This window comes from Geotrypetes seraphini, chromosome 1 (genome assembly GCF_902459505.1).
Source record: "Geotrypetes seraphini chromosome 1, aGeoSer1.1, whole genome shotgun sequence".
Classification (NCBI taxonomy): domain Eukaryota; kingdom Metazoa; phylum Chordata; class Amphibia; order Gymnophiona; family Dermophiidae; genus Geotrypetes; species Geotrypetes seraphini.
Window position 1 is genome coordinate 169,753,611 of NC_047084.1, and position 22,974 is coordinate 169,776,584.

The 22,974-nt window shown below is 42.8% G+C and overlaps 1 protein-coding gene across 5 annotated transcripts in view; it reads left to right on the forward strand.

The window, feature by feature from the left end:
- Positions 1 to 22,974, forward strand: part of RAPGEF2 (Rap guanine nucleotide exchange factor 2) — a 651,997-nt gene that overhangs the window by 622,797 nt on the left and 6,226 nt on the right. For all 5 annotated transcript variants that reach the window (XM_033941499.1, XM_033941509.1, XM_033941490.1 and 2 more), the window contains 3 exons: positions 4,684 to 4,909; positions 6,450 to 7,009; positions 20,206 to 20,499. In XM_033941499.1, coding sequence (XP_033797390.1) covers positions 4,684 to 4,909; positions 6,450 to 7,009; positions 20,206 to 20,499 — 1,080 coding nt within the window. The remainder of the gene's footprint in view (positions 1 to 4,683; positions 4,910 to 6,449; positions 7,010 to 20,205; positions 20,500 to 22,974) is intronic.

Consider the following 22,974-nt stretch of genomic DNA (forward strand, 5'->3'; position numbering starts at 1 on the left):
AAAAAACAAAAAAAAACCCAACAATACCTGTACTATAAGTCATATTTTCAGGGCAAACTAACAGTTCAATACAGTACTGAGAGGTCAATACTGGAATACAGTACAGTACTAAACAATACTCAGGCAGTGTCTTCATCCTCATCGTCCTGTACAAGTATTGCAGAGGAGGAGACGAAGAGGATAAGTGAGCACCAGGGGCCTTCTCATGCATTGGAAATGGGTCTTCAGTAGGAGGAACACGGAGAGACAAAGGGAATGCCTCCTCATGGGTGGAACAGGTGGATTGTGAGGCACTGACTCTAGGTGTCCTTGGGAAATACATTGTGATTTCTGTCTGGGTCTTCTGCTTCATCTCTTTGTATATATTTTTGTATGTAGAAATCGCTGCTTCTGCTAACTCCCTCATCTTTAATGCATGTACCATGGATGGGTTGATGTCATAGAAAAAGTCATTCGCACTGTTAAACCTGCGTATGCCCTCTGCGATATTATCCAGTCTAAATTTGTCTTTTATCACTTCTTCTTCTAATCTTCCTTCCTCCTCATCATCTGCTATTGCCTCTCCTTCAGGAGCAGTCAGGTCAATGAGATCATCTTCCGTTAGTTCATTTGCTGTGGTGTCATTAAGTCTTGACTATCCTCCATATCCATATCTTCAAAGCCTTCCCCACCCACCTGCTTTGCCAAGTCAATGATGTTTTCCATAATTTCTTGGCTTTGCTGTGTGATATTGATAGTGTTATCCCTTTTTACACATTCATGCCAAAGATTCTTCCAGCACAAGTTCACTGTCTCTGGCTTGACAGCTTTTACTGCTCTTTCAATAATATTGATGGCATCTGCAATAGTGAATTCCTTTCAATTTTTCATGATGTTCTCAACGTTGAGGCCTTCATCCATAGCGTGGACAATCCTCTCTAATGAATACCGTGTGGTCGAGAGGCTGGATGATAGATGTTGTGTTGAGGGGCAAGTAGACGATCTCAATACCCTCAATGTGGAACTCATGTGTGTCTGGGTGGCCAGGGGCATTGCCAATACCAACAGAACCTTAAATTAAATTCCTTTATTGGCCAGGTACTTTCTTACTTCAGGCACAAAACAATGATGAAACCATTCTAGGAACAGAGCTCTGGTTGTCCAAGCCTTCTTGTTGCTCATCCAGTAAACAGGCAGCTGGAACTTATTTTTTCCCTTCAAGGCTCGGGGGTTTGCGGCTTTATAAATCAGGGTTGGCTTTATCTTATGGCCTACTGCATTTGCACAAAGGAGCATGGTTAATCTATCCCTTGCAGCCTTGAAACCTGGTGCTCATTTATCCTCTTTGCTAATGAAAGTCCTCTGTGGCATTTTCTTCCAAAAGAGAGCAGTTTTATCGGCATTGAATGCCTGCTCAGGTTCATATCCCTTCTCTTCGATAATTGCCTTAAAGGTAGAAGGGAACTCTCTAGCTGCCTCTTGGATGTCAGATGCTGCTTCTCCTGTCACTCTCACATTTCTCAGGCCATACCTGTGATGGAATTTATCAAACCACTCTTTACTGGCCAGAAAGTCGGTAGATTGCGACATTTCACCTTCTCTGTTCTTCAAGTATTCATATAAAGACTTAGCCTTTCCTCTTATCATCACAGAGTCTAGCGGGATTCTCTTTTTGTAGCAGTCCTGCACCCACAGAAATGTTGCAGCTTCCGTACGAGAGAGATTGGCATCTCGCACAACATGTAATGTCTTCGCAGCTGCTGGTGTAGCTGTCGCAACAGTTTCACAGATTTGTTTTGTCATTCTTTTTTATGTACCTAACGGTTGACTCATTTATGCCATAATGTCGAGCAACAGCAGCGGATGACTTTAGTCTCTGAAGCATATCCAGTAATTTTTTCTTTTTCTTGTAAGGTTTTCACTTTTTTCCCTTTTTGGGAGTACTATCAGTTCCACTTGAACTCTTGCGCTTTGTAGACATGGTGGGAGACCTGATCTGTTCCTAAAGGAGCAAACAAGCAGCGATTTTCTGGGCTAGGAGCAGGCAAGCAGTGATTTTCTGGGCTAGGAGCAGGCAAGCAGTGATTTTCTGGGCTAGGAGCAGGCAAGCAGCAATTCCCATCGATTCACAAAGAATAGAGGGCTTGGGCAGGCATGCAGAAAAGCAGCGATTCCAAGGGATTTTCTCCATGTATGCTGGGAAGAAGCTGTTCTTTCTATGGATGCTGGGAAGAAGCGTTTTTCTCAGTGCACACTGGGAAGCATGGAAGCAGCGAATTTTGTTGGAGAAAGTTTATAAGCAGCGATTTTCAGAGTTAATGGTAAGCAATAAACTTTTTAATCGGTTCAGAACGGTACAGTAAAAGGAAAAAGTACTTTAATGATGACATAATTTTGGGGGGCAGAGTCAGCGGCTGAAAAATTGCGAATAAGCGAATCTGCAGATACAGAAACCGCAAATACGGAGGGAGAAGTGCAAGTCTGTCCCTGAAGTGATGGAGGGTTATGGTGCAGCAAGGTAGAAGGAATGGAGTCCGGAGTAGGCGGTGGAAGAAAGGCACAGATAGAAGGGACTTACCAACTGAGCAGAGCTTGGGGGGAGGGGGCAGAGGTTGAACATAAGGGGAGATAAGTGAAGAGAAATAGTGAAGGGAAGCTGAGTGAGTGCATTTGTAGGTCAGTAAGAGGAGTTTGAATTGTATTTGGAAACGGATGGGAAGCCAATGAAGTGACTTTAGGAGAGGAGTAACATGAGTATAGCAGGTCTCCTGGAATATGAGGAGCCAGGTCTGGAGGTGGAGAGTGAGCATTTCTGTGGTAACCAGCACAAAAATCATGACCATATGCTAACTGATTACCTCAGAAATAGTATGCAAGACCTTACTTTTTACAAAATGGGTAGTGGTAAGTGCACAGGCATTAATTTATTTTAATGACCACACACTAATGGTGATAGCTGAAATTAAAAAACAAACAAACCCAAAAAACAGTCTTAACATGTGGGAGAAACCCATGCAAGGGCATGCTGAGGCCACTTTTTACCGCAGCTTAGTAAAAGGGACCCTTGGTCATTAAAAATGCTTTTACGGTAAAAAGATATAAACTGTCAAGAATTCAACTTCTCTTGCTAAACTTTTTCCCTGAAAACGTTTTGCATGGAACAAATTCCTTTTCCCCCTCTGTTCACACACACTGTTCTTTCTCAATTTTCTATTTATCAGATTTTTTTTGTCTCAAAAAGACAGAATACTAACACTCCTCCACTCAGTTTTACTGTTTTCATCAAATATTTCAAATTTTTATCTCAGCCGTGACTGAACCTCTCTCAGGGTGGCCTCAGTCCTCACATAACCAGCCCAACCCAACACACCAGATATTTTCTGTTAGATCCCCTGTACTGAATTCACTCCTTATTTTCACATAATTTTCAAATTCACTTCTCTGAATTAATGGGTTTTTACAGGGTGATTTGGGGAATAGTAACATATAAAAACATATTAAAGCTTAGATAAAAAGATTCGTTGGGAAGGTTTTTTTGTATGTGTAGTTTATTTATAATTTCCCAGTTTTTCAAAGGGTTTTCTTTGGTATCAAATTAGTCATGTTCACTCTCATAACATGCAATTTAGCAAAATGGACTTGTTGAGCTGTTTTTACCCCTCTCGCCATGAATGGGAAAAGAAAAGAGACAAGATTACTACAATATACTAGAATGGGAGATGGGCAGCTGCTGCAGAAGGACTTGTAGAAATAATCCTACCTTGGAATGCATATAGCATTCAGGATGATGCTTATAAAGAGTGAGAAGTGGTAGGTGAGGGCTGGTCTTCAGGCAGACTGAAGGCTGTTGATGCGTTTGTCAATGGTTCCTTCTTGCACATGTAAGCACAATACATTTAGTCATGCCACTCTGTATATGTTCTGATTTACTGTATTTTCACGCATATAACGCGCGCGTTATACGCAGTTTTACAAACCGTGCATAACCATGCGCGTTATACGTGTAAGCGCGTTTTACAATTCTTTTTTTAACATTCTGATCTGGCATTCCCCCTGCGAACCGGCATCCTCCCCCCTCCCACTCGCGTCACCCCCCCTCGATCCTACATCCCCCCCAGCACCGCAAATACAACTCTTACCCGATTGGGCACCGGCACCAGCACCAATGCACAGCATGTGCCAGTGCCCGAAGATCCTCCCTCGTTGGCTTGGGCTGAGCTGGGCTGGGCTGGGCCGGGCGGTGCGAGAGAGATCCTCCTTCTTCCTCTGCCGGGCTGGACTAGGCTTTGAGCTGTGCATTGGTGCTGGTGCCGGTGCCCAATCGGGTAAGAGTTGTATTTGCGGTGCTGGGGGAATATAGGATCGCGGGGGAGGGGGGATGACGTGAGCAGGGGGAGGATGCCAGTTCGGAGTAGGCGGGAGGAGGTTTTAGCATGCGTGGTATACGCGTGTGCGCACTATATTAACATTTTATTACATAAATTTGTGTTCCCCGCGCGCTATACCCGTGTGCACGTTTTACACGGGTGCGCGTTATCTACGTGAAAATACGGTACATAAATTTATATCACTTGCTTTGCAGCAAAATCTGAATTTTTTTCAAATGCTTGTCCTCCAGAACTGAGATTGGAAATAAATGCAATACTGAAATGTCTATGCAGTTATACTGATTAGTGTGCTTATCCAAAATCTGTTGTGTTGCAGGTTATACTCTGGCTCCTAGTGGCACGGTGGACAATTTTTCAGATTCCGGTCACAGCGAGATTTCTTCACGTTCTAGTATTGTCAGCAATTCCTCCTTTGACTCCATGCCAATGTCGCTGCATGATGAGAGGCGACAGAGGCATTCTGTGAGCATTGTGGAGACAAGCCTTGGCATGGGAAGGATTGATAGAAGAGCCACAATGGAACCGGATCAGTGTAGTTTAGGGTAGGTGTTGACATTCATTATTCTGAAAATATTTCAGTGTTCTTCAGCAGTGGAATTTTGCGGTGTTTTCTCCTACATATTTGCATTTAATTTTAATGAATATACCAACATAACAATTAGTTGCCAGATTGTTTCAGTCCATTCATATCTGAGGCCGTCCCAGTGCTTCACACTGCCATATGGAAGAAATAGGTTTGATTCCTGGCTCAGACCTCTATTCCTCAAGCAGCATGCACAGTCCTGGGGGGTGGATATAGGAGCCAAGGAGAAGGGATCTTTGGCCTAGTCTTTACTTAAGAACATAAGGGTTGCCATACTGGGACAGACCGGAGGTCCATCAAGCCTAGTATCCAGTGGCCAACCCAGGTCACAAATATATGGCACGATCTGAAAGAGTAAAACATTTTATGCTGCTTATCTTAGGAATAAGAAGTAGATTTTTCCAAGTCCAGTGGCGAAACTCTGTGTCTGCATTTCTAAATTGTCAGGCAGCTGTAATTTATTGGCCTCTGGCCAACCATGATCATCACTGGGCTTAGATGGAGCAGGAAGGTTAATACTACTACCAACAAAAAGAGCCCAGCAGGTAGTTGTGAATGAAAGTTTGTGGCACTGTAGCTGAATAGAAGCCAGTCCTAATTCATCTGGAAGCCCAGTGAACAGGCGAAAGCTTCTAGGCCCAGAAATATCTGTTTGTGATTTGAAGTTTGGAGTTATGGTGGTGTAATCTCTCTGGTGTTGTACATTCTTTAGACACTTTCTAAAACTACATATACATCAGAAAGTTTATTAGAAGTTTGCATGCATTTTCTATTTTAAAATGATTTATTTTACGTTTCTGAGCCATAGATTTCTACTGTGAACAGAAAACAAATCTGGAAATTGATTTTGGCAGCTGAATAATTTGCAGGTGATAAGTAAGATTTTGACTGAGTGCATACCAAGTGGTGATATACCAATTTGTTCATCTGTGTCTGGTTTGCACACTGTGATGTGTGACCAGGAAAGTGATAAGCAAGCATCTGAATTAAGTGTTATTTCAGGATAATTGTGGAAGCAAGCCAAACAGAATTGCTCCTCGTCTTGGTATATTGGCAAAAAACTACAAGGAAAGACAAGGGGGGTGTCTTAAATAACTGAGATAAGTCTTTATTCAAAAACAATAAGTCCCAACAAGGATCCTAGTTTCGGCATTTGGAAGACGCCTTCTTCAGGGGACACTATTGGGGAATAGTAACATATAAAAACATATTAAAGCTTACATAAAACCAGATTGCAAATAAATCTGTTTTTTATGTAAGCTTTAATATGTTTTTATATGTTACTATTCCCCAATAGTGTCCCCCGAAGAAGGCGTCTTCCAAACGCCGAAACTAGAATACTTGTTGGGATTCATTGTTTTTGAATAAAGACATCTCGGTTGTTTAGGATAATTGTGGAGACATTTTCTTTTGTATGAACATACATATTTATAAATATAACTGATGATTATAGTTCATGATTTAGTTTTTCTCCTTTTTTTACAATTCTTATATTCTAGTTCCTTTACACCAATGTTGGAGAACAGGGGTTTGTATGCAGGGACAACAGTGCTGTCTTCTCCTAGCACAGAAGAGCTGTCTCAGGATCAAGGAGATCGGGCATCACTGGATGCAGCAGACAGTGGCCGTGGAAGTTGGACTTCTTGCTCAAGTGGTTCTCATGATAACATACAGACAATACAGCACCAGAGGAGCTGGGAAACTCTACCATTTGGTCACATTCCTTTTGACGGGTCAGGGGACAATTCATCTCTTTGGGTTTCTGGCAGCCACATGGACCAGACTATGTTTCCTGATTATAGCACAAAATATAGCAGGCAAAGTCATGGTAGGGAAGGCTTTGATCAAGCACAATCCAGAGCAAGTTGGGCATCATCAACAGGCTACTGGGGAGAGGACTCAGAAGGGGATACAGGTACCATAAAGCGAAGAGGTGGGAAGGATGTTACTGCAGAAGCTGAAACCAGTAGCATAACATCTGTGACTTCAGAAGAATCCAAGCCACTTCCTATAGCTGCTCACATAGTTGTATCATCGAGCAATGCAAAGGGTCTTATTGGTGAGTTTACTTCTAGGTTCTTCATTTTGTAAATTTGTGTTTGTTAACGGATGTTTGCCATGCTTCTTAGAGGTAGGATTAGGAGATCTTGTGTCAGCTAAGCAATATACATCCAGTCTAGTAACTTAAGATGGCTACGTATTTTTGAGTGACTACTAACAAGTCACAGAAAATTTTAGATTTTATTCTTTGCATGAAAGTGGATGAGGAACAGTGAATAAAAATTATAGCTTTGATTTTAAACATGTAATGTACTCTATTGGGTCACATTTTCTGTTAAAAATGACCCAACATGGGCCGTGTGTCAGCAAAAGGCCTTCCTTAGGGGTCTTATAGGACCCTTGGCTGTCTGTTAGCATCTTCAGTAAGATGAAGTCAAGAGAGTCATCACTGATTTGTAATGGTCATAGTACTATGACCACTACTTAGTGGACAATAATCATAAAGACGCATAATAGATTTGTTTAGTGGTTAGAAAACTAAGTTATAAAGGAAGGAAGCCAGGGTCCCATACATGCCCACAAAATGTCTTTTAACACACTGCTTTTCAACTCAGTCCTCTGGAAACACCTATTTTGTCTGTCTTTTTTTTTGTTTAGGCTGTCAGTAATAACCATGTATGAGAGAGATTTAAATGCCCTGTTTTCAATATATGCAAATCTCTCTTGCATGTTCATTATGGATATCATGAAAACCAGACTGGCTGGGTTCAGAACAACTGTTAAAGAACTGGCTTCTTCCATGTCACAGTTTAAAAAAAAAAAATCAACAACCCCAAAACATTAAGTGATGGCAGAAAAGGACCCTCATGGTCCATCTTGTCTGCTCAACAAGGCGACCAAAGCCCTGCCCACCACTCCATGTAGGCCTAGATCACCCCTGTTTAAATGCTGGTTGTGAAGACACCACCATGTCAACCATAAAAGCAGCTAAACATGATGGGGATTATAAGTTGAATACTGTTGGCAGTACACCATGTATCAGTGAAGATGCCTTCCCCCTCACTCCTAGGCTGTGTAGTCCCCCAACTCGCAGTATGCGACATAAAATGATTAACACACTGGAGCTGTCAAACTTTGAGCTGTCGAACCTTACCTGTCTAGACCATACAAGTCTGTTGGGCGTTAGCCTCCATTCCTCCATGCTAGATTTGGCCACTAATCCTGCCCAAGGTAACACAGTAAATAATGGCAAAAAAGGACCCTCATGGTCCATCCAGTCTGTCTTACAAGGCGACCAGAGCCCTGCCCACCACTCTATGTAGGCTCGGTTATGAAGTTACCACCATGCCAAACATGATGGGGATGATAATGTAGTGTATTGCAGCAACTTACCAGTCAAAATGCTTTACTCTCCCTCCAAAGCTGCACAGTTCCCCCTCTCGCAATATGTGACAGTAAAATGATCAACATACTGGAGTTGTCGAACCTTCACCTGTGTTTCAGCAAAATGAAAATGCCTTTCTTGGGGGGGGTCTTATAGGGTCCTTTGACTGTCTTAAATATAAAAGCATAAAAGTTGCAAAAAAAATCCAAGTAGTTAAGAGGCTACAAACAAGCAGCACAGCTTACAAGACTACAAACTGGTACATCTAGTCTTTTGTTCCACGATCTTTTTGCTGTTTTGTTGCTTCATTTTATTTTTTATAGTATTTATATACCACTTATAACCTAAGTTGTGTACATTCAGGTACTCAAGCATTTTTCCCTATCTGTCCTGGCAGGCTCACACTCTAGCTAATGTACCTGGGGCAGTGAGGGAACCTTTTGGTGCTATTTGGATTTTGTTTTATCTGGGACACAGATCATATAATTCTGTCCAGTTAGTAGACCATTTCATTTCTTGTCATTTTCATGTATCATTCTTACAAATCCTGCTTCCTCTCTTGATATATTGTTACCAAGTTTTCTAATTAATCCAGAGTTAGCAGTATTGTATGAAATATCTTATACCTACCTGTCTACTCATTGAAGTTCAACCATAGTCCCTACATGCAGGTTACCTGTAGGCCTTCTTTGAAACCTGATAAGCCATGCCATTGTTTTCAGGTTATAATTGCCATTTCATATATGTTACTTCTTGGCTATATCCAGGACCTGTACTGCCACGAGGTCATTCTTCCAGTATTCTATTACTATTTGCAACTGAAAATCCTCTGTTTATCCATAAGAGTTTGAAGTCTGACACTATTTTAGCTTTCACCACCACTTCTGTAAACATTCCAGGAATCCACCAATAACCATTGGACCTCTTGGCCTTATTTATACCTAGAGCTTCTGATTCTGTGTTTATAGTTTGGAATTTCAGATGTTTTGGGGTGGGCTTTTTGGCAATTAATGCTTTCCCAAGGTTGGAAAATAGGAGTTTTATCAGTGTATTTGCAGTGCAAAAATTATTTAGAAACTTTTTAGGTGAAATTCCATTCAAATGAAACACATCAGTGCCCTAAATCATTCACTTCCCAATAGCGAGAACTCTGTGTTCTCTACTGTATTAGCTATGTGATTTGATGGATTTATTCCACTCTCCTAAGCAGCCAACTGAACTGAATTGCTTAATTCTCCCTCCTCCTTTCCTGGGCATTGTTCTTAAATGATCACATGACAAGGGTGATTTAAAAAGAAACACATCACTGCACTAAATCATTCTCTTCCTGGTAGCGGGGACAGGCACACGCACAAATTTGTTTTTACCCATATCTAAACCCTGCAGCTTTCTTATGACACTGACAAAACTATGCCTTTCGGGCATGAACCCTCCTGGTAAGATACTTCCCTATGCATCTTCTCACCTTCATGGTCTGAGACTAGCTCATAGCCTGTTTCTTCGCATTGTTCCTCTTTCCCCTTCCACCACAATGGCTTCTTTGCTCTTCCTCCTTCTGATACTGACTTTCCCCCAACTTCTCCTTTCACCCCGAACCAATGAAACACTATGCCACTCACTTAAACCCATTACATTGCCTTCCCTTTTGTCCACCACCTTCTCAGCCCTAAAACTTCAACAGTTTCTCTCTTTGTCAGCCATCCCCATTCTCCCTGCAAACATTTCACCTGTGATGCAGCAGACCCCCCCCCCTTCCCTCTCTCTCACCAGTATCTTCTTGCTCCTTCATTTGTTCTCTGCTGGCGATATCAACCCCAATTCTGGTTTCCCAACCAACTCTCACCCTATTCATGTGGATCACACTGCAGTGTCATCAATCTTATTTCTGTCCCCCTCCCTCTTCCCATTCCTTCCCCTTCTTATGTGCCCTGGGGAATGCCTGTTCTGTCTCTAATAAGCTTGCCTATGTGCATGACGTCTTCATCTTTCCATCTGCTCACACTGACTGAGACCTGGATCTGCCCGGCCGATTCTACTTTGGCTGCCGCCCTTTCATGAAGGCTATACATTCTCCCATATGCCTCACCCAATTGGTCGTGGAAATGGCATTGGGCTACTGCTCTCAATCTCTTGCAGAATTCAACCCCTTCTTCTACTTCAGTCTCACTGCTTCGCTTCCTTTGAAGTTCACTTTATCTGTCTTTTTGCAACTCTGCCCCTCCATGTAGCTGTCATTTACTGACCCCCCTAATAAGTCCCTCTCCTTATTCCTCACTGACTTTGACTCCTGGCTTTCCTTCTTTCTTGAACATTCATTTCCCTCCAACATTCATGCGAACAACCCCTTCTGACTCTTATGCTTTTAGGCTTCTAGTCCTAACATCCTCATTTGATCTTCAGCTGTGGTCCACTACTCTTACCCACCAGAATGGACCACTGCCTTGATCTTGTCTTCTCCAACTGCTCTATCACAAATTTCTCCATGGCAGTCCTTCCCTTTTCTGGCCATCATCTAATAACTTTCACATTTCATCACCCTCCCCCCTCCCCTGGCCAAACAAGACTACTAGACCCACCTGACTGACTGACTCTTCTCCAACCCTTTCTGCCTCTTTGCCACACTGCACACCTTACTCAAGGTCCTTCCACATCCAATCTCTTGTCATTCTTTCCCCAGACTATGGCCGAGTACTTCTACGACAAGGTTCACAAAATTAACCTTGAGTTCTCAAGTGAGCCACCTCCCCCTGCCCACTGTACCAATTCCTCTCATCCATTGCCACCTTATCTTCCTGTCCTGAAATTACTGAGGATGAAACTTCACATTTTCTTTCCTCCTCCAAACTCGCTACCTGTTCCTCTGATCCCATCCCCACCCATCTACTTACCACTGTCTTTCATAGTGTCATCGCCTCTCGTCAACATCACTCTCCACCGCAACTGTGCCTGACGCCTTCTTTTTTTAAATATATTTTTATTGAAAGTGAAAAAGGTCACAACCAGACAAAATACAAATTCAGCAACAAGAAGACAAAAACATCCAAATACAAGAAATAAACAACAAGAACAGTAAATCCCACCAGCCGAACCCCCACCGGTCCTGGGACCCAGAAGTACAATAGAACGAAAACAAGCAAATCTCTGGTTGGCTAGGGAAACGATAAAGGACGAGAAGTTGCAAGTAGCAGGGCAACAAGTACAGTATCCTTCCGCCTTTTATAAGTAAGTATCCCCTAAGACAGTGGTAGGCAAACTCATTAGTCAAAAGAGCCAAAATCAGCAGTACAATGATTAAGATTTTTTTTGAGAGCCATACTCCATGCCCGCTTGCGCTACAACGGCTATGTCAACCCGACTGACACCCCGCTCACCCGCACATAGTCAAAATCGATTCATGGCAGAGCCTAGAGATTGACATGGGGAAAAATTTTGTCTCCATCCCCGCCCCGTCCCTGTGAGCTCGATCCCTGTCCCCGCAAACCATCTGATCCCATCCACACAAGCCTCGAATAGTTTTATACTGAACTTATTATATTAAACTATAAAAAGAAACAATATTCTGTACAATTGTCAATTTATAAATCAGCGTCTTCTCCCCACTCTCTCTTCCCCATTTCCCTTCAGCGTCCTCAGCCCACTCTCTCTCCACTTACCCTTCAACAAGCAAGCAATTTTATATCATTCATAGAAATTAAAGTCTAAAAATGCCAGTCACATAACAAAACATGATTTTACAAAAATAATTCTCTGCACAGTCAAGCCTGCAAGGATTACGAGATGTCTTTCAGCAGCTCCCCTCCTTCCCTCCCCCCCCCTTACCTTCGTGGCCAAGTCAAAATGATCTACCAACAAAAAAATTTAAAAAAACACGAAGCACACTGTACGCAGAGAAAATGTTAATTATCATTTATATTCCGCGGGTTTTCAAAGAGTTCAAGGCAGATGACTTTATGCAATGTCACCTCAGTAACAACTATACAAAAATAGACAAATATACCCCCCTCCCTTTTTACTAAACTGCAATAACGTTTTTTAGTGCAGGGAGCTGCACTGAATGCCCTGTGCTGCTCTCGATGCTTATTGGCTCCCTGCGCTAAAAACCGCTATTGCAGTTTAGTAAAAGGGGGCCATAGTGCAAAATATAGACAGCAGATATAAATTTGCAAAACAGACACATTTTGATCACTAAATTGAAAATAAAATCATTTTTCCTACCTTTATTGTCTGGTAATTTCATCAGTCTCTGGTTGCACTTTATTCTTCTGACTGTGCATCCAATATTTCTTCCCTTCTTTCAGCCTCCTATATGCTTCTCTCCTCCAGACCTCATTCCCTCCCCCAACTTTTTCTTTCTTTCACCCTGCCCCCTTTTTTCTTTCTCTCTCCATGCCCCGTTCTTTCTGTACGTCTGTCTTTCTCTCTCTCTCTCCGTGCCCCGTTCTTTCTGTACGTCTGTCTTTCTCTCTCTCTCTCCGTGCCCCATTTCTTTCTGTCTTTCTCTCTTCATGCCCCCTTTCTGTCTGCCTCCCGTCTCCCTTCCTTTCTGTCTGCCTGCCTTCCGTCTCCCTGTCCCCGCCCCTTATTTCTTTCTTTCTCCCTGCCCTGCCGCCATCGCCGCAGGGGAATAGGCTGCCACCGCTGCCATCGGGAAACAGGTCGCCGCTGAGTTCTGAGTTCTCCCTGCTTCCCTTCCCTATAAAGAGGATGCTGAAGTGCAGGGCTCACCAACTTTCGCCACCCGACGTCAAGTCTAACGTTTGACAGGAAGTCCTGGGCCAGCCAGCGATTGGCTGGCCCAGAACTTCCTCTCCGACGTCAGAATTGACGTCGGGTGGTGAGAGTTGGTCGGCCCTGCACTTCAGCGTCCTCTTTAAAGAGAAGGGAAGAACCTTTCTGGGACACTTTAACGCCTAGAGCTCGAAGTCACATACTGAATGTTTGAATTTACTTGTAGGAATTGCACCGGATTGAATGTGTGTTTTGTTTCAGCAGGGATTTGGGATTGGGGAAGGGAGGCCGGGATGGGGGGAAGGGGACAGATCTGGTCTATGGTGAATTTGTGATGGAAATTGGAATTCATTCTGTACTGTTGTACACCTTTACATTTCTGTTTGTTTGTATTTCTATTTTGAAAAAGCAATAAAATATATTTTGAAAAAAAAAAGAGAAGGGAAGCAGGGAGAGCTCAGAACTCGATGTTGGCCTGTTTCCCGATGGTGGCAGCGGTAGCAGCCTATTCCCCTGCAGCGGTGGTGGCCTGTTCTCCAAAAGCGGTGGCTTGCGGGAGGGCAGTGAGAAAGAAAGGGAGGGGAAGCAGGTTGGGCACCCCTAATCTAGGCGAGCCGCACTCAAGTGGCTAAAGAACCGCATGTGGCTCGCGAGCCGCAGTTTGCCGACCACTGCCCTAAGACAACCAATCACCTCACTCATCACCAGACGCACAGTCTCAAACATTCCAAACATCACAACTCACACACCAACAAACACCCCAAATTCCCCCAGCCCCCCACCCCCAAGGTACCACTGAAACTACAAGTCCCAGCAATAGACATTTGGAGCATATAAATTACAGAGGAGTAGTTTCAATCCCCAAACTTCCCCTAAGACTATAATATACTGCCCCTCCCTGTCCGAAATTTGTTTGTGCAATGTGAAGGGCAATCGCTTGTGCAGCAAAATTGCCACACCCCGCTGCCTCCCATTGAATGTGGAAGAGTAGACTTCCCCGACCCAATTCCTCTTCAGCTTAGCATATTCAATCTGAGTGAGATGGATCTCTGCAAATATACCACATCCATTTCCAGTTTCCACAAACTGGTCAGTATCTGAGCTCTCTTAATAGGGGACTTAATGCCATCCACATTAAAAGTAACCAATAGTAGAAAGGAAGACAGAGACCAGGTAACCCACCCCACCATCTTTTTTTATTATTCATTTGTTACAATTATATAACAAATTCAGGAATATCCAGTTATAAACTATAAACTCTTAAAAGAAATTAGCATCATTAAATGATCTAGTTCACATTATCTGGCTGATAGTGCAATCCTTTTAGCAACATAAATTTAATATAATGAAAACAGCTAAATAGGCAGAATGTGGCTGTATATCTATATATTTCTTCATTTATCCTCCCTAATTGGAAATTAAACAAGGCAGAAATTAATTCTAAGATACTTTTTGAAGCGGTTTATCCTTATGAAACCTTCTAACTGGACTGAATCTAAAAAGACATATTTATCACTTAAATATGAGATAAGGTATTTACATGGAAACTTTAAGAAGAAGGTTGCTCCCGCTGCTAAGGCATTAGGCCTAAGAGCCAGGAACTGCTTCCTCTTCATTTGTGTCTGTTTAGAAACATTTGGAAATATTAGGATTCGTTGACCACAAAACAGAGCCTGTTTCTTGATAAAATATAATTTCAAAATAGTTTGTTTTCCTAACTCTGTTTTAAAGATTACCAAAAGTGTAGCACGTTTTGTGATTGTATCTTTAGATGATTCAAGAAACTGAGAAAGCTATCTGGAGAAACTAACTTATCAATTTCCACTTCCGCGCTCTCCTCTCTAGAAGCCCTTGGAACATATCCACATCAGAATATTGCAAGATTTCCCTCATATACATTCTTACTAGCTCCAAAGGAGTAAGGAAATGTGTTATCGGGAAATTTAAAAAACGAAGATTCCTAACTCTCATATGGTTCTCCATTTTTTCTAATTTAGCATGAAACAAGACACTCTCTTTAATGTTAGATAGAGCCGTACTTTGTAGGTTAACCACAGATTTATCCAATTTGTCTAATTTATTTCCTTGCTCTTTTATTTGATTGTCTTGTTCATTCATTTTAACTGTTACTTCTGTAGAGAAATGGCACAATTTCAAAACGGTATTTTGCAAAGAAGACTCAGTTCTGTTAACAGTTAACCAAATATCATTTAAGGTGATAGATTTGTCTTTAGGTAGAACATCAAGGGTTGGCTCCATAACCATCTGGAGAGGAGTCAATCCTTTAGTCTTCCCGTCATTTATTTGCTCCACCATATTAAGTCCAGTTATATCGGAAATTAGTAAGGAAGAGGCTACCTCCTCAACATTGGAGGGTGTCTCTACTCTTCTAACAGAATTTAATGGTTGGGGAGGTGGTGAAGGGCCTCTGAGGAAAGAGAAGCTGACTGCATGCTTAAAGTTACCTACTTTTCTATCCTTGGTGAAGACGAAGCTGATAGGAAACGATCCATTGGTCCTGAGGTTGGAGTAAGAAAATTAAGTTTAGCTTTCCTCTTGCCCATGGTAGAAGGATAAAGCCTCAATCATCTTCCAAATCCTGTTAGGCTCCAAAGGGGCTCAAAAGGGGTGTGTCCTGCCCCTTTGGCCATGCCCCTTAGGACATGCAACCACGGGCCATGTACCGCGGCTGCCTCAGGTCTTTATCGGGGCTTCGAAGGACCCCTCCAAAGTTGCTGGTCGCTGGGTGGCTGCGGGAGCTGCCTGCTGGGCTGTTAAGAAGTACTGATGGCGGCACTGGTGACTCCTCATCGCGGCTGCCTCGAGTCTTTATCGGGGCCTGGAAGGACCACTCCAACAGCGCTGGTTGCTGGGTGGTTGTGTGAGCTGCCTGCCAGGCTGTTAAGAAGTGCTGCTGGTGGCACTGGCGACCCCCAACATCTTGTTCATTAGTGATTCAACCATGGTCATCAAGCATCCAAATCTCAAAACAAGCAATAATATGTCTATGCAGTGCAAGCGAAGCCTCCCAGCTAAGCTCTGCTGCTACCAATGTATGGATGCCCTCCCAGTGTCCCAATGGTACCGCCACCTGCCTCCATCCCGCCCCTTCAAACACCACCCAGACATACACATACCACCATTCACGCCCCTATCCCCCCAGAGCATGCTTACTCCACTAGCATACAATCCCATAGTCAATCCCCCAGCCTACCTGGAACCCTCTCCCCAATAAACCCCAAATCTACATCCCCATAATAACAGAACCATGAAAGCAAAGCATATCAGCATGTCCAGTCCACCCGTAGGAAGGGGCCAGTCATAGTCCAGAAGCCAGGGGCCCTAGCAGGTAGTTTAACTCCTGGGCACTATCAAAAAGCCCACAGGGCTTTCTCCAAAGAACCCCTATACAAGGGAACTCACATAGACTCCCGGCTGATTGCAGCGTCAGTCCACTGAGAAAGGTTGTACTCCCGGGTACATCCCCGCAGGCAAAAGCAAGCAAGGAAATCCCACGAAGGCCCCAGATTAAAAAACGGTCCCCCTGTCCCTGCAGACAATCGGATCAGGCAAGAAAAAGAGCTCCACAAGGCCAGGCAAACTGGATCAGGCATGAAGCTTCAACAGGAAAGCCTGGGCTTCCTCTGCCATGGCCAGGTTGACAGTCTTACCGTCGTGCCAGACTCTCAGCTTGGCCGGGAACACCAGAGCGAACTTGATTCCTTTGTTGTGCAGATCCATACAGAACGGAGAATTAAGTTTTCATTATGCTGCTACCCGCACCGAGTAGTCATTGAACACCAGCACCTTGGATCTGTCATATTCCAGGGTCCCCGCCTTCCGAAAAGCCTGAAGTAGTAGCTCTTTTTCACGCCAGTTGGCATAGCGGGCAATGGCCCCATCTTCCAGGTCCATTTTTCTGGCAGCCATTTGCTGAAGATAGTATACAATTCCGGCTCGGTAACCACCTCCGGGAACCCGACAAGCTGAAGATTGTTGTGCCGACTGCGGTTTTCATGTTCCTCTAACTTGTCAGCTAGCTTGGAGGATTGTTTCCGCAGATCCTCCACCTGCGCTACGAGGCCCGTGCACGAGTCCTCCTGATCGGGCACTCGCTGCACGACCTCCGTCAGGCACCTGTGGTGAGAATCAAATTTCTCATGCATCTCATCAATCGCAGACTGTATTTTGTTGAGCCTGCCTGCCAGTGCTGCTGACACGAACTTAGTAATGTCGGTGATCCAGTCTTCAGCCGGGATCGTGAAAGTGTCTTGGTCTGCCTCCATCTTAGAGGGGATAGTATGGTGCTTTTCCTTGGAGCCTTGCACCAATTTTATAGGCATGTCTAGTACTTATGCCCAATTCCAAAGGCACCCGACTGAAGCAAAGGTTCGTCCCCAGCAGGTTAGCAGGAAAAGTCTCCAGAGGATGCAAAAATAGCAGGTAAATATGCTGATTTTAGCAGTGTGGGTTGTCTAGGCAGGCTGCATCAAGTGACCATGCCTGACGCCTTCAAATATGCCGCTATTACATCACTCCTCAAAACACCCTTGTTAGACCCTCTCCCCACCACCTGCCCTTCCAACTATCGTCCTGTCTCCTTTCTTTCTTATCCAAACTTCTTGAACATGCTGTTCACCACCATTGTCTTTACTTTCTTTCATGTCGAGCTATCTTTGACCCTCTTCAGGCTTCCACCCTCTTCATTCTACAAAAACTGCCCTTACGAAAGTCTCCAATGACCTACTCCAGGCCAAATCCAAAGGTTCCTCCTTCCGATGTAATTTCCGGTTTTGCCAAAAGTTACATCAGAAGGAGGGACTCGGTGGCAAGAAGGTTCCCGGAGCAGCACTGCTTGTGCAAGAAGCTTCCAACTGGCTGGTAGGCCGCCCCAGGAGGTTGAAGGGGCCAACGCAGGAGAGTCACGGGTTTGTTGTGTTTGGCCGACGTTCAGGGAGGGAGGGTGCAAGGGCTGTTGGATCTGCGAGAGGGAGGTGGACTGCTGGACTCACGAGGGGGTCTGCTGCTCCTATCACAAGTGGGGGCTTCTGACTGGGAGGGGTGAGAAGGGAGGCAACTCACGGCAGATCCTTTACTGCGGGTTCAAGGCCATTCATTTCTCTACAGGGCAGTGAATGGCCTTGTCCCCGTACCCAGCTGCAGGAAACAGTCACCGTGTCATCTTCTATTCTTATGTACCCTGCCAATTAAGCTTATTCAATTTTTAGTTCCACACAGAACTTGGCTAGGCATCCCCTATTAGGGCACCCAGGTGACGCATTTTACATGCCGAAAATCTGATAACTTTAACCTACTAATCTAATCTAATCCTTAGGTTTGTATACCGCATCATCTCCACGTTCGTAGAGCTCGACGCGGTTTACAGTAGGAGAAATAGGAAGGAACTACAACAGAGGGTTAGAGGTAGAAGTGTGAAGAAAATTTAGAGGACTTGGGATGCCAAGATATAAGAGTTTCCTTGATTCATAAGTTGGAGGGAGACTTACATTTTTTGAGAAAAGCCAGGTTTTCAGATGTTTGCAGAAAACTTGGAGACAGTGTACTAGAAAGTTTTAAGGGTGACAATCAGTTGCATGCATACAAATGCACACCCCTAGAAAATGGCAGTGTAGACATTGAGAATCCATATTTTCAGTCTGTGTTTATTTTATAGATTGACTGAATAGAAATATTGTTGAACTGAGTGGCATGGTAAGTGCAAGGCTGTTCCCTAGTGCTCAGAATACAAACAGCAGCTTCTTGATAATCACAATCAGGGAAGGCTCAAGAAAGATACAATCCACTAAGAGGAGAAGGAAGGAAATAATTTATATCAAGGCCAAGTTAATTTTATGCTTATTTTATTGAACTCTGAGTGGAGTATATGCATCTGTTATTTTCAGAACTCTTTGTTCTGCACCCTCCTCTCTAAATGTATTTATACCTCAGTATCAGTCTAAATTAATCCCCTTCCTGATTCTATCTGTGATTACCTTCCTTAGCTCTTACACTTTATGGGTTTTATGTACGAAAGCTGTTTTCCAGTCTATTGAATATAGCCTTAATTTCCTTAGTTAGAAACTTGAGTGTAGACTTCATTAGTATCACCTCTTTTTCAAATCTTTGTAAATTTTTGATTTGTAGTTTTTCGAAAGAATGTTCAAGTCAGAACATCCCAAATGGAAGTCCATTTCACACAGGAAATGGCTCAAGATTTTCTGTTTGAAAATACATGAGATGGATGTCCATAGAAATGGAAATGCCCAGCATGAACATCCATTTACAAACTGGAATGTCCAAATTATGAACAGGGGAGAAAAAGACAAGGACGTCTGCATGGCAGCATTCTTTGAAAATGATCACTCAAGACATCCATGCAGCGTAGAAGGGCAGCCAAGTGGTTAGTGTGGTGGATTGTGAACCAAGGGACATAGGTTTGAATCCCTCGTTAACGCCCAAAACAAAATGAGTTCAAGTGGGATTTGAACCCATGTCTCTGCTTACAGCTCACTGCATTATCTACCAGGCTTCTCCTTAGACCTGCTTCCTGCTTTGTTAAGAATTAGAGAATGACACGGGGACAAATTTGTCCCCGTCCCTGCAGGAACTCAAATTTCCCCATCCCATCCCCGTGAGTTTTGTTGCTGTCCGTTTCCCTGCTCCATTCCTGTCAGCTCTGCCTTAACTGCACAAGCCTCGAGCACTTATGATTTTAAAGTGTTTGAATCTTGTGCAAATGAGGACAGAACTTGCAGAAATGGGGCAGGGACAGGAAAAGAACTCAACGGGATGGAGAAAATGAGTTCCGCTGTGACGGGGAAAAATTTGTCCCCGTGTCATTTTCTACTAATTATGCCCATAATACCTGAAGATGTTATAGAGCCTGGTATCCCCTTTTGGTTTCATTTTCAGGGGAGAGGGACAGCATATAATCATGTTGTAGTTAAAATAGAAACTTGCTAACTGTCCCAAAGGTTATGCATTTTTGAAAGAAAATTTGGAGAGTTATCTTGGTTTATGTCATTTACTGATTACCTCCATTGTTTTCTGATTCTATCACCATTAACATTTTCCTTTCATCTCTTCCCCTCCCCAACCCCCTCATTGATATAATCAACTCTTATGGACATATGTTACTGCAGCACGGAAGGAGGGGAGATATCGAGAGCCCCCTCCAACACCCCCAGGTTATGTAGGGATCCCCATTGCTGACTTCACAGAAGGCCATTCCCATCCGATCCGGAAACCTCCAGATTACAACATAGCATTAAAACGGTCGCGAATGATGGCAGGGAAGTGCGAGACACAAGGAAGTTCGACACCACCATCGCATCCAGCTAACAGGCCAACAAGCAAACCTCAGTGGCATAAACCAAATGAATCCGACTCACGTTTTACTCACTATCAGTCACAAGGATTTTCCACAGAGGATGAGGGTAAATATCCAATTATATCTTTAAAGTGTTCTGTTTTAAGTTAGTTGTATTCAAAACAGAAATGCTGCAGGAAAGTTGTATAAAAATCTGTGCTTTGTCAGCAATCATGATGGATGATGAGAGGGGCAATAACCTGTCTAATGTAAATAGCACAGTTTTTCAAAATATTTTAGCCACCATAAAGTTGTATGAAATTAATAGTAATGAAAGCACAGTTTGATGATAGGTTTCTGCATATCAGCAATGGCCATTACATTAGACTACCCCATGATATTTTGTGTTAGCTAATGTAGATTATTACTGTATTTTAGTGTAAAATGAAGACAAAAATATCCAACAAATCTGCAGTGAAAATGCAAGGAAAGGAACTGCAGACAGATGTACAAGATAAGGCAAAGTTTATTTTTAACAAACAGATTGTTGCGTACAAATAGACCATTTTTTACAAACTATGGGACACAACACGGTCCATGTTTCGATCAACACATCTTCTTCAGGGGTCCCATAAAATGGTGGTATCCTTTGATACCTTTAGCAATCAAAATATGCTGCTGAAAAAACTAAAGCAGTAGAGCTGTAGTTTCTCCAGAAGCATATTTTGATCATTAAAGTACATAGCATATAATGAAAAATTGGGATCGTTTGAGTTATAATTTTTGGTGGAACTCTCTGTCACATATTTAAAATGGAAAGGGTAATTGCCATACAACGGGGGAGCATTAAAAAGCTTCAGGATATTTGGAAGCCATTAACAAAATACTGTAATGAATGAATATCATTTTTTCTCCTTAAATATGCACATCCAGGGTGGGGGGGGGGGTTTCTTGGTTTCTTTTTGAGCATAAACAATATGGGGAGGGGGGAGGTTATTATATGTTTTCTTGGGTTTGATGAATGTTATTGAATAGGGAGGGGGGATATGGGATTTGAAATTGAGTTTTATAGAATATTAAGTGATGTATTTATGAACAAATTGATGTTATATATTATTTCATTTTTTGTGTTAAAAATGAATAAAGAAGTTAAAAAAAAAAAAGTATACAGATCAGGCATAGTTGTTGTGCGTCCTTTGATACCACAATTTCATGGGACCCCTGAATAAGATGGGTTGATCTAAACACAGCAAGATAAACTCAGATATGTGAAAACTCAATAATGTTCCAAAACACACTTTCACAAGAAAAATACAAAAAATGTCATATACAACATAAACAGTGCTGCTTTGGTTTAAATAGGTTGTGTTTCAAAAAATGGAGGAAAAAGCCTCAGACTGAAGCCCTCCCACCACCACAATGGTGGTCCAAGGTGGTTGGGTGATAACCTCATTGGCAAAAAAACCTCCATTAGACTCCCAAAGTATAAAAACCTGAAGCAGGGCTTTCTGTGCAAGGTGATAGAGAAAGAAACTTTCAACTTATCTTCTGTTGATCGATATACCAACGGTGGCCAGCGTTTCACGAGTCTGCTGCCTCAGGGTGTAAAACAATCTGATCAAACTTTTAACGGGACGCCGAAACGCCGATCAACAGAAGATAAGTTGAAAGTTTCTTTCCTCTATCACCTTGCACAGACAGCCCTTCTTAAGGTTTTTATACTTTGAGAGTCTAATGGAGGTTTTTTGCCAGTGAGGTTATCACCCAACCACCTTAGACCACCATTGTGGTGGTGGGAGGGCTTCAGTCTGAGGCTTTTTCCTCCATTTTTTGAAACACATCCTATTTAAACCAAAGCAGCACTGTTTATGCTGTATATGACATTTTTTGTATTTTTCTTGATCTAAACACAGGACCATGCTGGGTCCCATATTTTGTAAAAAGTGGTCTATTTGTACGCAACAATCTTTTTGTTTGTTAAAAATAAAATTTGCCAGTATCTTGTACATTTGTCTGCAGTTCCTTTCTTTGTCCTTGTATTTTAGTGTACTCAGTGCAGTGTTTAACATGTTATAGGTAAGGTTCCTCCTAAATGGAGCTGCCACCAATCCTCATTTGAGTTCACTATATCAGCCCACCACCAGATGCAAGCATAGCAGAGACACTTAGGGAATGCTCTTCAGTGCACTGTTACCTTTTTCAGTCATATGTGATGGTAATGTCCACATCTTTAAACTAGTGTGTCATTCAATACTACCATGGGTGGAAAAGAACCCAAAAATAAAACAAACTGTTGGTTTTTGGGACATGCAGAGTCCCGAATTTCAGTCCTGATGGTAATTATGTGGGAGCTGACACACATCATGGGTGTACATTTCAGTTACCCTTTTATTTCTAAATTAAAGTGGAATGAGATGTCTTTGTTTGTTTTCCAGTCCACACTTTTGAAAGACTATTTGCCTCATTTGTTGACAGGACATATGTTGATCCAATAAGTAGTTTCATGGTCTCTGGGGTTTTTCCCTTTTTATTAGGTGGCACACTAGATTTAAAGCTGATGAGGACTGATTTTGCCAAAGTATTCAGGGAATTAATGGAATTT